The sequence below is a fragment of the Juglans regia genome, chromosome 6 (genome assembly GCF_001411555.2).
Source record: "Juglans regia cultivar Chandler chromosome 6, Walnut 2.0, whole genome shotgun sequence".
In the NCBI taxonomy this organism is placed as follows: domain Eukaryota; kingdom Viridiplantae; phylum Streptophyta; class Magnoliopsida; order Fagales; family Juglandaceae; genus Juglans; species Juglans regia.
In genome coordinates this window covers 22,730,645-22,752,781 of record NC_049906.1, presented here as the reverse complement: position 1 = coordinate 22,752,781, position 22,137 = coordinate 22,730,645, and the positions used below count along the sequence as shown (strand labels likewise).

General features: G+C 36.9%; 1 protein-coding gene across 4 annotated transcripts; it reads right to left on the bottom strand.

Annotated features, from left to right (window-relative positions):
* Positions 1-3,864: 3,864 nt before the first annotated feature.
* LOC108998360 (pentatricopeptide repeat-containing protein At2g26790, mitochondrial-like) lies at positions 3,865-12,723 on the bottom strand. Of its 4 annotated transcripts, none has more exons than XR_004801735.1 (6): positions 12,306-12,723; positions 9,428-9,481; positions 5,948-6,075; positions 5,637-5,843; positions 5,487-5,558; positions 3,865-4,798 (listed from the first exon to the last, which is right to left on the bottom strand). XR_004801735.1 is itself a non-coding variant. In XM_018974896.2 (6 exons), exon 1 carries the CDS (start codon positions 12,255-12,257, stop codon positions 9,762-9,764), a length of 2,496 nt encoding a protein of 831 aa, XP_018830441.1. In that variant the 5' UTR covers positions 12,258-12,723; the 3' UTR covers positions 3,865-4,798; positions 5,487-5,558; positions 5,637-5,843; positions 5,948-6,082; positions 9,428-9,481; positions 9,716-9,761. The 4 variants fall into 4 exon arrangements, 3 of the variants coding, with proteins under 3 accessions (XP_018830441.1, XP_018830440.1, XP_018830445.1); XM_018974896.2 differs by having other exon boundaries at positions 5,948-6,082; positions 9,716-12,723; XM_018974895.2 differs by having other exon boundaries at positions 9,716-12,723.
* Between the last annotated feature and the right edge of the window lie 9,414 nt (positions 12,724-22,137).

Sequence of the window (22,137 nt, the reverse complement as noted above, 5' to 3'; positions counted from 1 at the left end):
ATATTAAGCATAAGTATCCAATGATACAAGAAAATCATGGATATCAAAGGAATAAAGTATTTTAAACATAAGGATATAAATAGGCATAGCACCATAACCCCTTACAAATATGGGATAAAGTGGGTCTTAACATCCCTGTTATAGATTAGTATATCATCAAAAAATAACAAAATAAGGCGACGAGGATGAGGTTTAAAAAGCTTGTTCATTTGGCTTTGAAAAGTGGAAGGTGCATTAGTTAAGCCGAAAGGCATAACTAGGAACTCGTAATGGCCTTCATGCGTCCTAATTACAATTTTAGGAACGTCTTCTTGTCACACTGATTTGATGGTAACCTGACCTCAAGTTAAGTTTAGAAAAAAATTTGGCTCCATGTAATTTGTCCATCAATTCATCCACTACTAGAATAGGATATTTTTTACAGTGACGTTGTTCAGCGCCTTGTAATCCACATACAACCACCACGTGCCATTCTTCTTCCTCACCAATAGAACCGGGGATGAGCAGGGACTTTGGCTAGGGATAATGACCCCATAATCCAACAATTCTTTCATGATACGCTCAATTTCATCCTTCTGAAAATAAGGATAACGATACAGTCTAACAAACATAGGTTTAGTGCCTAGTTGGAGGGTGATAGTGTGATCATGGGTTCAGATAGGGGGTAGGCCTTTTGGGGAGGAAACACTATCAAGGTAATTGTTTATCAATTGTTGTATGGGTTCAGGTATAGGTGGTGTTTGGTCTGCTGGTGTTCCCTCAATTAATTGCAGTAAGAGCCCCTTGTTGTCCGTGTTGTTAGACCTGTGCACATACCCCTCTTCAGTCCAGTTGTTAATACTAAGTCCCTTTAATGTCACAACCACCTATTGTGAGTGAACTGCATAATGAGCTCTCTGAATTTCCATTGTATGCCCAGCCCTTGCAACCATTGTATGCCCAAGACCTGTCACAACCTGCCAAATCCAATAGGTACATGTCCACCTGGAAAATTACTACTTGGATGTTGATAGTTACCCCCAAAACCTTCCCTTCACTCTCAACTTCGTCTCCATTGGCCACTTTCACCTTCACTTTTTCATCAATCATAACTGATAAGGGAAGCCGAGAGAGTATAGTTGAATTAAGGAAGTTGTGCATACTTCTTGGTAGTACTATTCATCCAGGTCCAGCCCGAGAACCCAGGTATACCCAAACCAGAACTCTGGTTTCAAAGCTGGACCGGGTTAGCCCGGGTCAAACCCAGGCCGGAACCCAGATTGAAACCAATTTTTAAAAACCCAGAGCCTAGGTTTCGGGTTGCACCCATTTTTTTTTTTTAAATCAAAGCCTACACATTATGAATATTTTTTCATGAAAAAAAATGTTGTTGCAGCATTCAAACTTTATTTTTAAATCAAAGTCTACATGTTCCTTGACCACTAATAAAAAGCCAAATGGAGAAGAGAGTAAAAAAAAAAACATAAAATGGGTGATTCATTGGACATAATATACATTTTTCTTTTGAGTTTCTATCCATTTAGTTGCTAAAAAGGAACAAAAAAAAAATCAAAACATTCAAACATTCAAACTGGGAAAAAAAAAAGGGTACCAAGTTGTAAACCCTGGTTTTTCTATGTAGGTATGGCCCGGATTTGTTCGATAACCGAAACCCGGTTATCCAGGTTCCGGACTAAGCTTGGAAAAAACCCGGCCCTAATGAACAAGTCTGCTTCTTGAATCAATTAGAATTGTCACCCTTTGACTGTCAATTTTTCCTTTAACTCGCATGGTTCTTAGATTGATAGAGCCTATTATGGCATGTAAAGAAATTTTAGAGTCTTTTCCTGATTTGGTCAAATCCGAACACCCATCCTGGGTCATTAATGTGTCTATTCCTTCCTTAGTTAAGTCCAGATCTTCCAGTACTTCTTCAATTAGATACAGTTTAGGGCTTTGACGTCTATGGCCTGTATGCCACTTTGAGTCACAATGGTAACATAGGCCCTTCTCACGTCTATCCCTCATCTAATTTTGACTAATTTTGTGGACAGGTACTACTGCCTTTCCATAGGTTTTAGGATTCTCAGTGTTTGGGTGGGTTGGGTTTAATTTTAGAGAGGCTAGCTCAATGTAGTGTGGGTTGGAATTTCTGTGAATGAACTTTTTGTGCAAGGAAACATTTTCTTCCTTTATTTTTGCAAGGCCATAGGTAGATATGAGATTGTTTGGGTTAAACATACATACAGGCATTCGTATTTCATCACGTAAGCCACTTAGAAAACAATTTAATTTATACTGCTATGACAACCCACATAACCTGTTAGATAAGGCCTCAGAGTGAGCCTTATACTCTTCTATTGTCCCCACTTGTCTAAGCCTAGTCAATTGTTCCATGGGATTATCATAACTACTGAGCCCAAACCTAATTAACAAAGCCTTCATAAACTCATCAAGGTCCCGAAACTAGACTATGGCTTTGCCCTCCACATGAAAGGAAGCAAGTCTCAAACGGCGCTGAGGTGGTGTATTATGGAAGGAAAAGAATTGGCTCACCTTATACAACCAACCATGAGGGCCACCACTATGAAATGTAGGGAAATCCAAACGTACTGCTCTGGGTGGATCTCGCTTGTGTGATGTATACCATCTAGTCAGTATTACTGGAATTGCCATTGTTGCTAGGTCCTCCTGACTTCTGGTTATTTACATTGTACAAATCTAACGCCATTGAAGATAGTTGTTGCATCATAGACTCCATTTGGCGTCTCATAGCTTGCATCTCCACATCGATTGAAGTAAATTGAGATTCTATTTGTTTCATGTGAGTGTCCGTCGTCTTCTTGAAGGAATGAAACCCTTCCTGCAACTGGGTAAACCACGTGCCTTCAACCATGGCAGTAAAAGGAGGATCGAGGGCTCTAGTACCACTTTGTAATAGCTAGGGTTTAATGGAATGTAATGAAGTGGATGAAGATTGAAATTGTTAAGGGTATATAGTAGTATTGAATAACGTTTTGCCTGCTTGGAGGGAGGCTCCTCCAATTCAGAAAGCAATAGAGGAAGAATAATGATAGGGTTATTACTATACTACTAATAGGATAGTAACCCTATCACTACCCATACATGAATACTCTCGATGATAACTAATTCTAGCAGATACAGACCTCTTATACTAATGAAGTAAAATTACTAAAATACCCTTCTTAACTGAAGGCCCACGGACCATAAAACCATTATATAAAGTAAAAACAAGTACTGCTAATGAGTCCAGCCCGCAGCTGCATCCTGGTCCTTAGCCCACATGCTCTCCTACTGTCTGAAGCCTGAATCCATCTTTATTTAGTTAAGGCCCATCTGAGCCCATTTCCTTACTTATCTCTCGAAGCTCCACGGCTACCCTTCTACCATCCCTTCTATTTCTTCCGGGATGACAGAGGTTTCTTCTCCCACCATCTCCATTTGAGCCCCCTTCGAGAGATAAAACACGACTACTGGCACGAGAGTTTCGACAGCTCTCTTTCTTGAGACAAAGTGCAATCCACAAGTGCCTTCACAACTTCAGTGAAGATACCCAAGATAGTTTCCTTAACCACCTTCCTAGTTTCTGTACTTCTTTCTGTAACGCGCTCTGAACGACCTCCTAACACTAGTAGTTCCGTATGTTGGACCCTAATGGAACTGATTTTGATATCCCGTCCTTTATGATAAATACAATTTAGAAAAACAGAAAAATGTAGTGATATTACTGTGGAGAAGTGCCAGAAAAAAGACATCAAGGGTGGGGAGAGAGAGAGAGAGAGAGAGAGAGCCGTAAGCTGCTGATAACCATATGAAACATGGATTATTTTTTTTTTTTGAAGGCTATGAAACATAAATTGAATATGACAGAAAGGAAAAAGTAGTAGTATCTTATGGTTTGAGAAGAAACCAAGGAGATACAACAATATATATTTAAGAGTTAGAAATGTTCGGAATTACGAACTTGTCATAAGAATTAAAGAACATTTACAAAGAAGTGAACTGCATCAAAATTACGGGATTACCATCCTGATTCAAAACGTATATGGTAATGCTAGCGAACACATTCCAAGCCAGGATCAGCTAGAATGGCCTGGAATTTAGAGAGAAACAGAATACGAAGATCAAGCGTATTGGTTATTGAACTGAGATAGCAAATTCCTGTCATTCCGCCCAGAAGAAATCAAAAAATTGCTCTAAATGAATCGGCCATAGCTTAGCTGCAACTTCCTTTCCATCATTTTGTTTTTGATTGGTACCAGGTGTTCAGGAATAGTGTCCCGACTAATCCCAGGAATGCACAAGTCCTCGGCAAGAAGTTTCCCACAAATGCATCTCGAGTAATTCAAGAAAAAAATCTCTCAGTCCAATAGCCCATAGAGATTGTTTGCACCTAAGGAGATTTGAATCTTAGATCTAGGGGAGCATACCCCCAAAACCAAGGCCTTTACCACTTAAGCCGGCCCCTACGGGTTCCTTTTCATCATTTGATATGGTCTGGGCTCTACATCCTGAATATTTGTAGCAGGATATGGAACTCGATATCTTGAAATTATGGTGCCCCATTGCAACATCCTGCCTAATTGATATTTTCATCTCTGGCTGTAACTGTTCATCTGGACAACTTCACTTTTTGAGTTGATATTGATCACCATGGATATCTGGATCGGGGTGCTCATATTCCAAATATGAAAATTGTCCGAATTGGTGACTGTCTATTTCGGAAAGCAATAGCAAGAATCAAGACGCCTGTTGTTGTCTCTGCACTTGTAACTTCTTTTCATCTGTGCAGGCAGGGCTGTAAAATACACAATGGAAACTCGATATTATGTTAAATCAGGATGTTACACGGTAACTGTCTGATTCAGTTGTCTTGAATATAATAAAACAAATTACTAAGACCTCGTTTGGATATTGAGATGAGATGAGATGAGATGAGATGAGAAATCTATAAATAGTAGTAAAATTGTTTGATTTAAGCTGTTTTATGATATTTTGAAAAATGAGAAAAAGTTGAATAAAAATATTATAAAGTTAAAAAATTGTTAAAATATTATTTTTGTTTTAAGATTTGAAAATTTTTTTTTTTTTTTATTTTGTTTGGAAGTTTGGCAAAATTGTAATGATTAGGTAATTATTAGATAAAAAAAAACTGAGATTTAAAATTGAGAAGTATTTGTGTTTTGAGTGATGTTTGGATGTCGAGATGAGATGAGATGAAATGAGACGAAACGAGACGAAACTAACTCAACATCCAAACGGAGCCTAAATACGTCCCTGTTCATTTCCACATTATCAAATCTGTTTCAATCTTAAAAAAATAAATACTTAACATCCCCATTATCATATCACGCATTAACCCAGTTTTGCACGTCCTATGCACACAATCTGGTCCAAACAAGGGAGGGCAAGCAAAACAGAAGCAATTGCCATTTACCAGAGAAAGGGATGAAGGTAATAACTGAAAACATGAACCTAAAACATACCAAGTGTTTCTACTTGCATATGCGCCTCGGTAGTAGGTATTACCATTAGTGTACTCGTAATAAATCATGAGCCTGAAACATACCAAGAGTTGTAATGCTGTATGAGCTTAGAATATGTCAAGATACCAAGATGTGAGGAAAAAATATTACCTTTCATGCTGAATATCTTTCCAAGTAATCTGTGAGAGTTAGTAGAATAAATCTCAGCCCACTACACTAAAATCAGAATGACACCTCGCTTACTCTTCTTGTTTCTACTTTAAAACTGGCAAAGCAAGAGCACATTCTTCCTAGACAAATCCACCAAATCAAGCCCATGGTCACCATAAAAACTTTCAATGGCAGTGAGTCTTTAAGCTGCTAGAACAAACCAGAAAGAAAAATTACATCAGAAAAAATAATAATAAAGCATCTGAAGAACGAGGTTACATCTCATGATATATGTCCTGAAATTTCATTACCCATAAATCAGGCTGCCTGCGAATCAATACAAATTGGAAAGTCAGCTTGATAGTATTCTTGTTGATATTTTCCAACCGTTCTTCTACATGCTTGGTTGTTTTGTTCACAGAACATATCCAGTTCAAACCTGAAAGCTTTATCACAAAACATCACCAAGTGCAAAAGCCAATAGAAACAAAATCCTGAAAATGCTGCAATTATTGCAAGCAATTGGTACTTGCTAGAGTGATTAATGGGAGAAAAGAGAGACAAACAACAGTGCTCAGGCAATCAAGATACAGCTCACCAATTTTGTTACAAGTAAGAAGTAATTTAATTAGAAACGAATGTATAATATCACGACCCAAGTGGCTGAGGCTTGTGGCATGCTCAAGGATGCAACCCTGAGTGTTCTGGAAGACTAGTGGGATCCAGAGGATACTAGAAAACTCCAGAATAATCTGGAGGGTGAATGTTCTAGGTGACCCTAGAGAAATCTAGAGTGTGGCGGAAGGCTCCAGAAAGCTTTGGACTGTTCTGGTGTTCTTAGGAGAGTTCTAGAGCGTGTGGAGTCTCTAAAATGGTGTAGAGATGCTCTAGAATATTTTACAGGTTCTAGATATTGGTGGACTTCTCTGGAAGGGTCTAGAGAATTCATGTGAGTCATTGGATCAAATTGATCTCCACTGTCTATTGAGGAGGTGGTTGGCTATAAAAGGGGAAGGGGTCTCATTTGTGAGGCATCTCATATCTCATCTTGTCTAAGAGGGATAGAGTGAGAGTACTTTCAAGCGAGTCTTGAAAGGATGAGCAAGCTTGGGTGTGCTTGGGTGAGAGCTTTGTACAAACACCTTGCATACAATTCTTGTATGGTGGAATTCATTCCCATATTCTCGTGTGCCTTTGTGCTTATGTGTGTGTGACTTTCCTCCAAGAGTGGGCAAGGTGCTAGTGTCAATACACCAAGGCGTGTGGCCAAGCGGGGTTGGAAGTTTCGGGAGTGGCTGACTTAAGCCTTTTCGGGGAGGAAACTGCCTAAGTGCCACACGATCACGACTAAGCAGGTGCCTGGAATCTCAGTCCAAGACAATAGGCGAAGCCCATGTACACAAGAAGTATACAACAAAAAACACCTAAATAAATTCTAGGGAACAGAATGCGACACTAGAAAATCATGAACAGAAACTTGGTTAATCACTAAAGCAGAAAACCAAAACAACAAATACCACACAAAGGAATTCCAGAGTAGCTCCAAAGTACACTCCTTGTCATTAAAACACCGCACAATCCTTTCCATTCAAATGCACTTGAGAACAACCATGGAATCCATTCCAACACGCAAGAAGATCAACCACTCTCAAAGGCATCACCCAAGCCAAGCCAATCTACAAAAATGCCTTCCCACAAAGCCTTTGCCACCTTACAATGCAAGAGTAAATGATCCACTGTTTCTTCATTCTTTTCACACATGAAACACCAATCCATAACTATAATCCCCCACTTCCTTAAATTATCCAACATCAAAATTTTCCTAAGAGAGGCAATCCAAATGAAAAAAACAACTTTGGAAGGCATTTGAGACCTCCAAATACATTTCCAAGGAAAATGAGGACTATTCTGAAAAGTCTGAAAAGTCAACAGCTTATAGTACGAGCGAACAGTAAGCTTTTTACGATCCTTGGACTTCCACAACATCCTATCCTCATCATTACCACCAAGCCTCAAAGAGTATAAAAAGCTGAACTTCATCAATCTCTCAATCCTGAACAGATCTAGTTAAGCAAATATCCCACTAAATCGAGCCATTAGAACGACAAAGCAAGTCAGATACAGCAGCAAACCGATCTGAAGCCAATCGAAAGATAGCCAAAAACACACTATTGAGGGCTCAAAATGTCAAACCAGAAAAGGATCCTAGATCCCTCTCCAACATCAAAACTAAAATGACTAAAAACTCCTCTCAGTCCTTTCGAATGAACTTCCAAAGACCCACACCATAAACCTCCCAAACTTCATTAGAACACCAACCCTCCAAGTACTTCCATACTTCCAATCAATGACCTCCCTCCAAAGCGACTCTCCTTCCAATTGATATCTCAATAGCCACTTCCCCAATAAAGTTTTATTAAAGATCTTCAAATTACGAACCCCCAACCCTCCAACGGAAATAGGAGAACAAACTTTATTCCAAATAACAAGATGGAATTTAGTTTCCTCTCCCATACCATTCCATAAAAAAGCAAGAAAAACTTCTCAATCAGGTTGGCCACCCTTGCAAGCAATGGAAACAATGATAGAAAGTAAGTGGGGAGATTGGAAAGAGTACTCTCGATAAGAATAAGTGTGCCCCCTCAGATAAAAATATAGCCGCTTCCAACCAGGCAACCTTGTCTCAACTTTCTCTACAACCCAATCCCAAATAACACTAGCCAACCAGCCAGCCTTGTCTCAACTTTCTCTACAACCCCATCCCAAATAACACTAGCCTTAAATGGCACCCCCAACGGAAGGCTCAAATATTTCAAAGGTAAAGAAGCAATTTTACAGCCCAACAAACTTGCCAAACTATTGATGTTACGCACCACCCCCACCAGAACCATCTCTGACTTTCCAAGATTCACCTTGAGCCCATATAACTTCAAAACATGATAATACAGCCCTTGAGGCTTAATCTGACCACGATCCGCATCACAAAAAATGAGTTGTGTCATTTGCAAAAATAAGATGTGAAAGTGAAATCATTAATAGCTCCCCAAAAAAAAAAAAAAACAACAGCCTCCACCATCTGACCCAATGTCTCCATAATAATGACAAAAAGGAAAGGGGACAAAGGGTCCCCTTGTCTCAAACCACGTGAGCTATGCAAAAAAACCAGCAAGGTTACATTAACCAATACTGAGAATCGGTAGTAGAAACACAATGCCTAATCCACGAACACCACCTTTCCCCAAAACTGCATTTCCCAAGCATGTAGAAAAGGAAGTCCCAATTCACGTGATCAAAAGCTCACCTTTTTATAAAATCATTTTTTTCAAGCGTAAGTTATACAAAATCAATGATGTGTGACAAAAACTCGAGCATTAACCATTAGAAAACATACATAAAAAAGTAGCAACAAGTAACAAGTGAAAACCTAATGGATGATGAAATATGTATAAATTAATGTCGAAAGCCAGTCACTTCACATCATCCATTAATTAATTTTCAAAATGCACAGGCAGCACTTTTGCCACCTCACCCTTTCTCAGCTTTCAGTGTCTATTTTTAATTTTAACCCCATCATCCCTTTTATGATCTCAATCTTCATCCCCATATCTATTTGATCTGGGTACATACATGTCCATCCTTCCACAAGGAATTCTGTAATGAAGTAAGTTTTAATTTAGATTTTATAGGCCACACATGAAGTTTCAAAACCTCAATCTACCAATAATTTATCTCCCAAGTAAATCACCCTTCTGGCAATTCCATTTATGCTCATGTACACATCTGTTTGATACCTGCAATGACTTGAATTCCAAGTGGCCTACTAAACAGCTTCCCTTCTTCTCTGCCTGAAAAATCAAGAGCCACCTTCAATAGAAAAATACAACAAAATGTGTTCACTGTGTAAATAATTGAAAATCAAGAAATAGCATCATTTTTTTTTTTTTTTGATAAGTAATGAAATAGCATCATTACTTTTGCCGACAGAATGCTTATTTTTTAAGTCACTATATAAAATGAAAAAAAAAAAAAGAAATAGCATCATTTTTTATTAGATTCTTTTAAATGCTTGACTGAACTACCTCATTGATTTTGGGTTCATCCAAACACTTATTGCCAACAGAATGCTTATTTGCAAAATTGCACTTTCTTGGCTTTTATAATACCACGGTGAAGAACCGAGATGGTTTGGGTATCAGGCAGTATTCCCTTAGAAGACATCTCATTAAAAAGGGTCACAGCCCTATCCACATCTCCCATATTACAAGAGCCAGACAAAAGAGCTGTGTAAGTCACTGTATCAGGTTCTAATCCTCTATCGATCATTTCATCAAAGAGGGCAACAGCATCCTGAAGGCTGTCTGTCTTGCAGTGCCCGTCAATTAAAACAGTGTAACAAATGACATCGGGTCTTATACCCTTATCCTCCATTTCTGTCCAAATGGTTGAAGCATCAATTTTCATTTCCTTATTTTCCCTCATGTCTAGACGAGAACAAACCCTTCTTATTTTGGAATGAGCATCAAGCAAAACTGTGTATGTGATAACATCAGGTCTAATCCCCCTTGCCTTCATATCCTGGAAGAGATCACAGGCTTCCTGTAGGTAGTTCAGTTTGCAGTACCCATGTATCATCATTGTGTAGGAAATGACATCAGGAGTTAACCCCCTGTCGACTAGAATATTGAAAAACCGCCGGGCCCTTTTCATATCTCCAGCCCGACAAAGTGCGGCTATGACTTTACTGTACATTACTTTGCTAGGTTCTACATTCAACGACAACATTGTCTCAAGCAATGCAAGAGCTTCATCATTATCACCTTCAGAACAAAGGTTACTGAGTAGTTTAAAGCAAGAGCCTTTTCTAATCAGAACTCCTTGCTTTGTTAGCTTAACAAAAAGTTTATAGGCCTTGCTTGTACAGTTGGCTTCACAGTACCCACTAACAATAGCAGAATAGTTATCCACACTCTTATCCTTTAAGCTGCTCAGAAATTCCTCAGCTTCCTTCACCTTTCCTCCTATACATAAACCTTCAATAATGATGTTGTGTGTAATCGAGTTTGGCTTTAAACCCTGTGACTCCATATAAACCAAAAATTCAAGTGCCTCAGATGCAAGGCCATTTCTTGAAAACCCATCAGCAAGTACATTATAAACAACAATGTCAGGCTTGAAACCCTTTTCCTTCATTTCTTCAAATAGATTCATAGCATCAAGAAATTTTCCTTGGAAGCAGTAGCCTTTAATCAAGGTTGTATAGTGCATAATATCTAATACCATATGCTGACTTTTCATGTCTTCAAGCAGATCTATGGCTTCATCCACTTTCCCCTGTTTGCACAAGGCATCCACCCCAATATTGTATGAAACCTCATCAAGAAAAATCCCAGACCCCTTGAATTCATTGAATAGATCCACTGTTTCAAGAAGCATATCCATGTCACACAAGCATTGAAGAATCAAGCTAACAATTACGCAGTTACTTTTTAGACCCTTTGATACCATATCATAGTGGAGAGCCAAAGCTTTTAGCGGATTCCAACCCTTGCAGTATCCATGGATCAATGCATGATAGCATTGTGTATCAGGGACCACCCCTTGTTTTTCCATGTCAAGAAAGACATTCTCTGCTTCATCCAATCTCATCTCGCCACAGAACCCACGAATGACAGCACTATAAGCATATGCATCAATAGGGGCATTTGCCTCTTTCCAAGCTTGGAGTACTTGATATCCCAAGTCTGACCTCCGGTGGGTGCAAAGCCCTTCAATATATGCTGTATATGCAAAAGCATTGGGGATCACCCCAGCTTCCTCCATCTCCTGAAAGGCATGGACAGCTTCTTCTAAATCACCCTTCTTGCATAGTGCTTTAATCATGATTGCATAGGTGTAATCATTAGGACTCAGACCTAACCTCTTAAGCTGCTTGTAAATGGCTATAGCCATGTCCATTTTCTCATGATGAACTAACCGATTCATGAGAAAATTACAGGTGAAGATATGGGGAACAACCCCACGCCTCTTTGTTTTGAACAAAATATCAATTGCCTCATCGAACATACCAATACTGACATACGATTTAACCAGCACATTGTATGCTCTAACCAATGTCTCATTGGCCTGGAGCCCCTCCAATGCAAGTGTTTCAAACAAATGGGGAATTTCAAATCGCAAGTTCCCCTTATCCGTGGACCCAACAATGAGCTCCAAAAAGACAGCATCCAACTCCCTATACAGCCTCCAACAGCATAAGATCCCAACAAGAGCTACATACGTGGAGACATCATGTAGAAAGCCTTGTTCCTTTAACTGGTAAAAGAAGGACATTGCAGAATTGGGATCCTTTCTTAGAGTATTCAAAATATGAACAACCCTCGACGAGTCCAACTCAGCCAGATTTGTGCTGTTCGGGATATAACCAGACATACACGTGACAGTAGAAGCGGGAGAAGAAGAGATCGCATAAGAATATTCATCATCCGTGGATAAATCTGAGGGCTCGGTGGAGTTCAAGAGGGCAAGCGCCGGAGAGATTGACTTGAAACGAATAGGATTACGAGTAGCATAAATGAATTTTCTGGGTAAATTAAATACTCGAACTGATGAAAGAAACCACATGGAGATATAGAAAAAGACTCATCGGAGCAGAAAGAACGAATAGCTTACGTTTCGAAGCTCTTCTTAAAACCCATCCTGTTCCTCGTTTGCAATTTGGTCCCAGTCCGTCTTTCTTTGGAGCCTGAGAGTCCTTCTTTGCCTACCTCTCCCACCAAATTTCGCTTAACTTCATTTCTTCCCGTTTATCTTCTTCTTCCGCTCAGACCAGTTAGGAAGCCGCAGTTCACAAAGGTATAGCATACGCCCTCAAACCCGGTTCAAAAAAATAGCGTGTAAAACAAGCTCGCCGGTTCCGGCACCGCAAACCTGCTGCTCGGGGCCGCCTCTCGATCGAAGTATTATTCAGTTTCAACCCGTCCAGGGCTACGATGGCGGTGTCGATTTCCAGCTGCTTTCAGCGTCCATTGCCAATTTATTCTCGGCTGGCGCCTTGCAAGAAATCTTCCAAGAGGCAATGTTTAATTGCTAAAAGCCTAAAACCCTACTGTGTTGCAGAGCCTCTCGGTATAAAACGGTAAAACCCCACCATTTCGGATTCATGTCCCAACCCGCCCGATCCAATTAGGTTGGTTTGGACCGTTTGGTCGTGTGTATGAGTGTATGTGCAATTAATTAAAAAACAAAACCGCTTTGAAGCGGTCGGTCTGCTATTGACCCATAAATAGCTAACAATTAAATTTTGACACATCACTTATTTCACATTAAGTCAATAAAGTGCATCACATTAGATTATTCATCTGTGTGATCCCAGACCACTCAAGTGATGTTGTCTCCAAGCATCTTCGTCGCCCATCATCCCCATCGTCGCCCATCTCTGTCGCCCATCTCCTCCATCTCCTCTCCCAAAAAGCAACCCACTATTAAACCACAATTCATTCAAAATCATAGTGAAACTCATCTCTGTTTGGTTGCCAAGAAAACTCATGAAGAAAAGAACAGAAAAATCGGAATCATGCATATTTCAGTGGCGCCCTTATTGCTTCCAACATTTTCTTAGCAACCCAACAAAACTGAAGCCAACACAAACCGATTCGAACTCCAGTAGGAAAAAAACAACATTAACCTCTGATTTCCAAAATACAAGTCACGAGCTAGAAAAGAAAATATGAGCCAAAATCAATGGTCGTTAAAACCTGAAGAACTTGACCAATGGTCGTACAGGAAAAAACCCTAAAATGGAGAGGTCATCTGGGTTCCTTGGGACAGAATGGAGAGAGGGGGCATTCCTCGTGCGACGATAGGGAGAGGGGTCGTTGTCGTGGCAGAGAAGGTTCCGTGGGAGAGAATGGAACCAATTTTGGGCTGAGTCTACGAGGAGAGAATGGAGAGAGGAAAATCGTGTGTAATACTGTGAGGTTGGCGCACATGGTGGTGTCGGTGAGTTGTCTAAGTGGAAGTCACCCATTGGAGGGCTGTTGATGGAAGAAAAACAGTTCGACCGGTGTTAAGATTAACATATTAAGAAAAATGTTTTAATTATATTATAAAAAAAAAGACTATAGCACCATTTGCGGACTCCTTGCGCACGACCCAACGTTACCAACACATTGATTAATGAAACAAGGCGTTCTAGATGTGTTTTGGGCAAAAGGAGATTTTAGCTGCATTTTGTTCTGCTCCATTGTCTTTTTTACATAACTTCATTTCAAATGCCTTAGTTTTTTCACAAAAGTAACATTTTCTTTGCACGCCGAAAATTCTCAAACTTTTCTCTTAATTGTCTCCAAACCAAATGAAGTTTGTAATGACTTTCGTCGCACCCATTGTGGTAGATTATGTTGTTGTTTTTAACTTTCTTTTTATTTAATAACATGCTTGAATTTAGTGCTTCTATTGAGTTGAAGGCCGAATCTGGTGAGATGATAGAAATCACATATTGTTGACTTTGCTAACATTTCGATTGAAGAGTTATTAGTGAAAGAAAAGAAGGATTCATTTTGGTATGCTCATTTGTATGATGGCCTCATTTTTCTTTCTATGTTTGGGCTCTGCTAATATATTGCTTATGGCCAACGAGCTTTTGGCTTTTGCTCGATCTCATGACGAAGCTCAGGGGTAGAGAGTAGTTAATCTTGGTCCAGATGGTATGGCTGAGGAGTGGGGAATGACCGGTTGATCTGAGGCCGGATCTCACCAAGTATGGCGGAGGAACAAAGAGATGATGGAAGAAAGAGAAAATGAGGATCTGAGAGTGGTGGAGGAGATGAGCCACTCAATGTCGGTATAGGGAGATTTTGGTGGTGTCGGCCACTCAATGCCGGTTACAATCATACTTCCTTAGAACACTGGCATTTGGCTAAGCCAGTGCATCTAAAAATTTTGGCTTTATATGAATGAAACCCTTACATTAGACTAGCCAAAATTTGGGAGCTCCACATATAAGCTACTGTAAATCCAAACTTTTCTCCATCATTGATTAGACATTATTCATAGTCAAAACACATTTTATTTCAAAATATTGCTATCTCCAATTATTAATTAACATTGTCAATAATAATATTAATTAACTGATTTTGTGCATGGTTATTAATATTGTTAACTCTAATTATTAATTAACATATGGTTAGTATAGTTACAAAATATGAAAAAAAAAATTAAATATTATTATTTAAAAACTAATATTATATTAATATTTTGCCTAATATATGAATAATCTAATGTGAGGTTATGTGTTGAACAATTTTGGCTTTAGGTAAAACATATAGTTTTAGGCAAATTTTGGCTTTGGCTTTGACTAGACCATTGTCGATAGTAGGCCTCGTTTGTTTTCGCAGATGAGATGAGATGAGTTGAAAGTTGAATAAAATATTGTTAGAATATTTTTTTAATATTATTTTTGTTTTGAAATTTGAAAACGTTGAATTATTTATTTTATTTTGTATGAGAACTTAGAAAATTGTAATGATTAGATGAGTTGAGAATGGTTGTAAAAACATTGACTGGCATTAGTGTTGATCAAATTTTTAATTTTCATGGTTTGAGCTTTTTGTGTCGCAACAATTTGCGGCATAATTTAAGTCTGGTTTGGATAGTGAGTTGATATAATTTGTAAATAATAGTGAGATATTTGAGTTGAAATGAGATGAATTAGAAATAATTTGAGTTAAAATGTTTTATGGGATTTTGAAAAATGAAAGAGAAAAAATTGAATAAAAATATTATAAAGTTAAAATATTGTTATAATATTATTTTTGTTTTGAGATTTAAAAAGATTGGATTGTTTTTTGTGTTTTGTTTGAAAATTTAGAAAATATGTAATAATTAGATAAAAAAAAGTTGAATATTCGAAATTAAAAAGTGTTTGTGTTTATGATATCTGGATATTGAGATGAAATAGAATGAGATGAAATAAAATAAAATAAGTTGGAAGCATCTTTCTATCTAAACCAAGCCTTATTTGGATTATTCGTTTTAAATTAAATTCCTGCCATTTTGATTTTTCCCATCCATTCCGGTTGGACTTGGGTCCAAATTCTATATGAATGGCATTTTCTTAAAAGATTTGAAAAGTAAGGAAAAACTTGTAATTTAATGATTTCTTTTCTCCAATCCCATTCTTTTCCCCTTCCGTGTGAAATGCAAATCCCTAATTCTAAAATCAATATATATGTGTTGTGTTAGGAAATACACAGTAGAAAAATAAAAATTATAATAAAATAAAAAAAAATAAACAAAACTAGCTTGGATTGAGGCACGAAAATCTCACTTTTTTTAAGGAGATTCAAGCTCTCTTCTGTATGTAAAGTTTCAAATGAGAACCGGTGTAGTAGACCTCCTCTTAACTTGTCTCATATAGGATACAATAGTCCAACTGATCGTCTTATAACTCGAACCAAGTTTGCACAAGTGATTGAGACAAAGCTCCTCTGAAAATTACACCTCTCTTTTGTTTGGAAAATTCTCAATAATCTCTAAACACTACCTTATTTTCTTTTGTAAAACTTCTCACCATAGACAAAAAAAACTTCTAACTTTTTTCTTATCCTACATACACCTCAATACTCTATCTCTTAAAGCCACTTTTTTTGTCTCCAAAATACTATACATGTGACGGAGGTCGTCGCAATGTCAGGCCAAACCACACGGGCCCAGCCCACAAGGCATTGATGGGTCTAAGGACAGTCCAGTATGAGGAAATCAGTATGGAAGAATAGGATAGGCCGGGCTAGGCTAGGCCAAAAAAGACAATGTTAGCCCAGGAAGCCCAAAAAGAAGCAGCAAAGTAGCACACGTGAAACATGGACCTAAGTCAAGAGGACTAACACTTCTACTGGCTGACAACCCATACGCATTGTTGTGAAACTTCGCAAGTGCATGAAATCATAACAAGTAATATAGTGATAAAGAAGGATGTCGAACCCACGATGACTATTTACCTATTAACTATTGAAATTGTTCTAATTATAAATTATTTGAAAATCAACAAAAGTGGTGGATTTTAAAGTTGAAAAATAAAAATAAATTAAATTAAATCAAAAAATAAAGAATTGTCCAAACACTAAGGCATTTGACTCACCTAAACAATCCAATTTCAAATCCTAACCATACAATCAATCAATCATCATCCTATTTCATCCTATTTGATGGCAAAATATTCTAACTTACAAGACCCTCTCTTGAGTAGAATTAAAATTACCCAATATATGATAACCCGCAATATGTCTATATGAATTTAAAAGCATTTGAGCACATTAAGATTAATAATATTTCACATAAAAGCCGCATAAATCACGTTGATACATTCCTGTCTTTCGTTCAATTCATGGCATACATCATACGAAACTAAACTACATGCATCATCTCTCGAATTAACATGCACAAAAAATACTCAACTATTGACTAGATAATTGAAAGCACTAAACTCAATTATGTATATTCTAAAGAAATGATAAAATTATGATCACATAGAAATAAGATTCAGAATTGTTATGGAGAGGCTACGTCTTAGCCTTAACAATAGAAATTAGCTTATAATAGAATCAATCAAACCATAATAACTCTGAAATTCATAATTAAAATTGTACAAAAAGAAGATGAAAGAGTTAAGAAGGAAACTATATGTAGATCGATAATCTCAATCATCGACAAACTCAAATTTGGCCTCCATCCTCTTCTTCTTTTTCCAAGCTTCGAATTCCTCTCCAATGGTGAAAGCTCCTTTTTACAAGGCTCTGGTCGTCCTCCAAATTTCTCTATTTTTTTTTCCAATAATTCTTTTTCTTCTCCTTGAAACCACCTCTCGCTTGTTTCCCAAAACATGACTCTAAAATAGGCATTTTTCGACCTCTGACTTGATGCTCAATTTTTTCTATTAAGATGTTCATTTTTTTGGGAAAGTCTTCGACATGAAAGTTGTAGTGTTTTCTCTTAGCTTTCCGTTAACACTAAGATCGCCCTTATTGGAGTTCTCTAGCAAAAGGTGTGCTCTAAATACAGAAAGTTTTCAAGAAATGAAAGTTTTCTATTCTCTTGATGAAGGGAAGTTTTGTTCGTTTGAAAAGGAAAGTTTCCTCCTCAATTCCCATGATTCATTCAATTTATTTATTCCTAAACAAAATAAATAGATAAGAAAATTAAACACTAACTAGCATAAAATTAAGAGTAAAGATATGACAAAACTTGTATAAAAATTAAGCACATGATGCACAGAGTCAGGGACAACCCTAATCCCTAGGCACTGACGGCTGGACAGACCGGAAGGTGGGCACGCCAAACCAATGCCACACCGCATTTAATGAAGAACGGGGACGGACATGCCACGACATGAACCTTGGACTATCAGAGATCGCCACGATCAAGCATGGATGGCCTATCGCATGGTAGAACATTGGAGGAGGGCACAACCTGAGTAAGGAGCAACATCACCACAATCGGCTAGTCAATGGACTACCCCCACCACGTATATATACCCCCCATCGAGGGGGCAAAAAACTATGTATACACTTTCATTTGAGCTCCCTTAAATCATAGACTGAGAACTCAAGCTGACATAGGTATCGGAGATATTTCTCACCACCCTGAGCTCTCATTTCTCTATATTCACAAGAACAAATAGGCCCATCATGGAGTTACTTGGGCAGTGAAACACGACATCAACACTATACGTTAGTTTATTTTTTCAGATGCTATGTGCTCTCCTCCTCCTAGATTCTAGTAAACCAAAAAAGATACAAACAGTTAGCTTTCTCCATAACCATTAAAAGCAAATGTTGAAGAGTTTTTTGTTAGTCGGTTATTCACTTTAAAATTTTGGATTTCGAAAATAAATGAATAAATCTTCCTCAACGGAAGAAAATGATTCCGTGTAATCCTTCCTCAACAGAAAAAGATTTGAAGGAATGCAATCGTCATATAAAAAAAATCTTACTAACAAATATAATCTATTAAAAAATACCAACATTCCCCAACTACTTTTTAATGATAAAAAAAAAAAAGATAAATACTTCCAGAGAAACATGGATTATTATGCATTATGAACGTATGTTCTGCATTAAACCCTCACTTAGTGAAACAGTAATTTTTACTCTAAAGTTATTAGTAGTCTCAGATTTGAACCATAACTTCTAAAGGGAAATAAAAAATTATTGCCCACACATAACAATCCAGGTATTGACCTGAGTTTTATTAGCTAGCATGTTACGACCTTGTGCTATTCTCGGTTTCATGAGTGTATTTGAGAATAAGCCCAATTCTCATATAAAGCAGCCCAACTCCCACACTCACATAGGTGAAATTTGTCAAGAGTGCTTCTATAACTCTGATACCCTACTAATAAGAGCTACAGACTTTCCTTAAGAGTATTTAAAAAAAAACTCATCCTCTCAATCATTACAGGATGAATGCACTTACACCATAGGAATGAAAAAAATCTCAAATAAAGTAAATATTACATTTCTTACGACCACCAAATGATTTGTTCTTCCCATTGCACTCAGTTCTCAGGATCTTTGATCTCTGAGTTGGGTATCCTCATACGTAGTTTAGGACTATATGAACTTTATTCCTATTCCCCTCTATGTATTCTAGACCCTCACAATACTGTGTTTTCTTCTTATTGGTCTAGATTTACCATTATAATAGCGATTTTGTACTCTACTAATAGTAACAGTACTATCACAATGAATTAATATAGGTGAAACTGGTTTTTCCCACAATGGAATCTCATGTAGTAGATCTCTCAACCAGTTTGCTTCCTCACTCGCTGAAGCCAAAGCTATAAGCTCAACTTTCATAGTTGAGTTAGCAATAATAGTTTATTTTTTAGACTTCCAACATACTACACCACCACCTAAGATAAAAATATAACCAGTAGTTGAAAGAGAATCACTTGGCAATGTATTCCAATCGGCATCACTAAAGCCTTCGAGTATAACATGATATTTTCTATAAAAAAAAAAAAGCCATAATATTTTGTATTTGATAAATATTTTATTATCTGATCCATTGCATACCAATGGTCTCTTACTTGCTTAGTATAAAATCTACTAAGTACTCCTACTGCATAGGAAATGCCAGGTCTAATACAATTAGTCGCATAACGTAAACTACCAATCATGCAAGCATATTCCTTTTGATTAATCATATCATCGTCATTTTTAATAGAAAATAAATTAACACTAGGATCAAAAGGAGTAACAACATGCTTGAATCCAACATAATTATATTGCTTTAATAATTTTTCTACGTAATACGATTGATCAAGAAAAATACCATCACATGTTTTGGTGATTTTCATACCCAAAATAAAATTAGCCTCGTCAAGATCTTTCATATCAAAATGATTACTAAGTATGCTGTTTGTTTTATCTATAACATGAAAATTAGAAGTAAATATCAATAAATAATCTACATATAGACTAATAATAACATAAAAATTATCTTAAGATTTATAATAAATACATTTATCACTCTCGTTTGGCTTATAGCCATTCTCAATCATGCAAGAGTCAAATTTCTCATGCCACTGTTTGGGGGCATGTTTTAAGTCTCATATAGGGGTTTTGTCAACTTACACACTTTTCTTTCTTGGATAGGCTCTACAAAGCCTTCAGGTTATTTCTTCATCTAGGTTCCCATTTAAAAAAACTGTTTTAACATCCATTTGATAAATTTGTAAATTATAGATTGTTGCAACGACAATCAATAATCTAATGGATGTTATTCTTGTAACTGAAGAAAATGTGTCAAAAAAATCAAGGTCAGCTTTTTGTTTAAAATCTTTTGCAACAAGCCTAGACTTGAATTTTTCAACTGTTCCATTCGGTCTAGACTTTTTTTCCTAAAGACCCATTTACACCTTATAATTTTGCAACCTGGTGGTAACTCAACTAATTTCTAAGTTTTGTTAGAAGTTGTTGAATCCATCTCATCACTCATAACCTCTTTCCAAAACACAAAATTAGATGATGCTAAAGCTTCTTATAAAGTATTTTAGTTTTCCTCAATATTATAAATATAATAGTCGGGACCAAAATCTGTCTCACTTCTAGCTCTCTTACTCCTTATTAATTCAAGTATTTCTTCATTTTCATCAGTAGAAAAACTAGCTTCAGAAAAAATGTTTTGTCTAAATTCTTGACCTCTACTATTTTTGAATTCAAAAGGAAACTTTTTTTCATGAAAAATCACATCGCTTGATTCAAAAATCACTTTATTTTCAACATCAACAAATCTATAAGTTGTGCTATTTTTGCATATCCAAAAAAGATACAAGTGTCTAACACCCAATTTGGCCCTTTTAGGATTTGTTAGCCTTACAAATGCCAAACAGCCCAAAACTTTAAAATATCACAAATTTGGCTTATACCCTCTCCAAAATTCAAAGGTATAGTTTTTGAATTTTTAAAAGGCACTCTATTTAAAATATGACAAAAATTCCAAATTACTCCACCCAAAAACTTGAGGGAGCTTCTGAATCAATAAGCATGACATTTATCAATTCAATCAACGTTCTATTTTCCTTTTGACCATACTGTTAAATGCAGGTGAGTATGGTGCAATAGTTTCATAGATAATTCTCAATGACTGAACAAAGTAATTAAACTCATTTAAATCATAATTTCAGCCTCTATCACTTCTAAATCTTTTAATCTTTCTACCAAATTGATTTTCAACTTCATAGAGGAAATCTTTAAATTTTTAATAAGCACCACTTTTATTTTTTAATAAATAAATACGTGTAATTTAAAAAATCATTAATAAAAGTGATAAAATATCTATTTCCTCTATGAGTTAAGATTCCTTCAAATTCACAAAGATCTGTGTGAATTAAATCTAACAATTTGTGTTTTTCTCAACACTTTTAATAGGCCGTTTTGTAATTTTCACTTAACTAAAAATTTCACGTTTTTGAAAATTCTTTTTCATTTTGAGAATTAATCATAAACTACTCATGATTGCAACATATCTACTATTAATATGACATAAATGTGCATGCTAAAAATTTAAAGAAGAAAGCATATAAACAAAAACATTCGATGCTTTATTATCAACGTTCGATTTAAACATTTCATCACAAACATAGCCCTTACCACAAAACTCCATTTTTGGTAATAACCTATTGATCAGATTCCATAGTTTGCTTGAAGCCAGCTTTGTTGAGTAAAAAGCTTGACATCAAATTATTCATCATAGACGGTGTATAGAGCACATCTTTGAGCGTCAATATACGTCTAGAAGTGAATCTCAACTCGAGCTCACCACTCCCAAGGACCTTGGTTTTGCTTGAATCACCAAGCATAATAGTTTTCTCTTCTACAAAGGGAGTATACTTTTTGAACTAATCTTTATCATAGCAGACATGCATATTGGCACCGGAATCTGTCATTTCTTCGTCAAATTGAACCATGTTAATGTCTGTAATCATTGCTAAAAAGGCTCC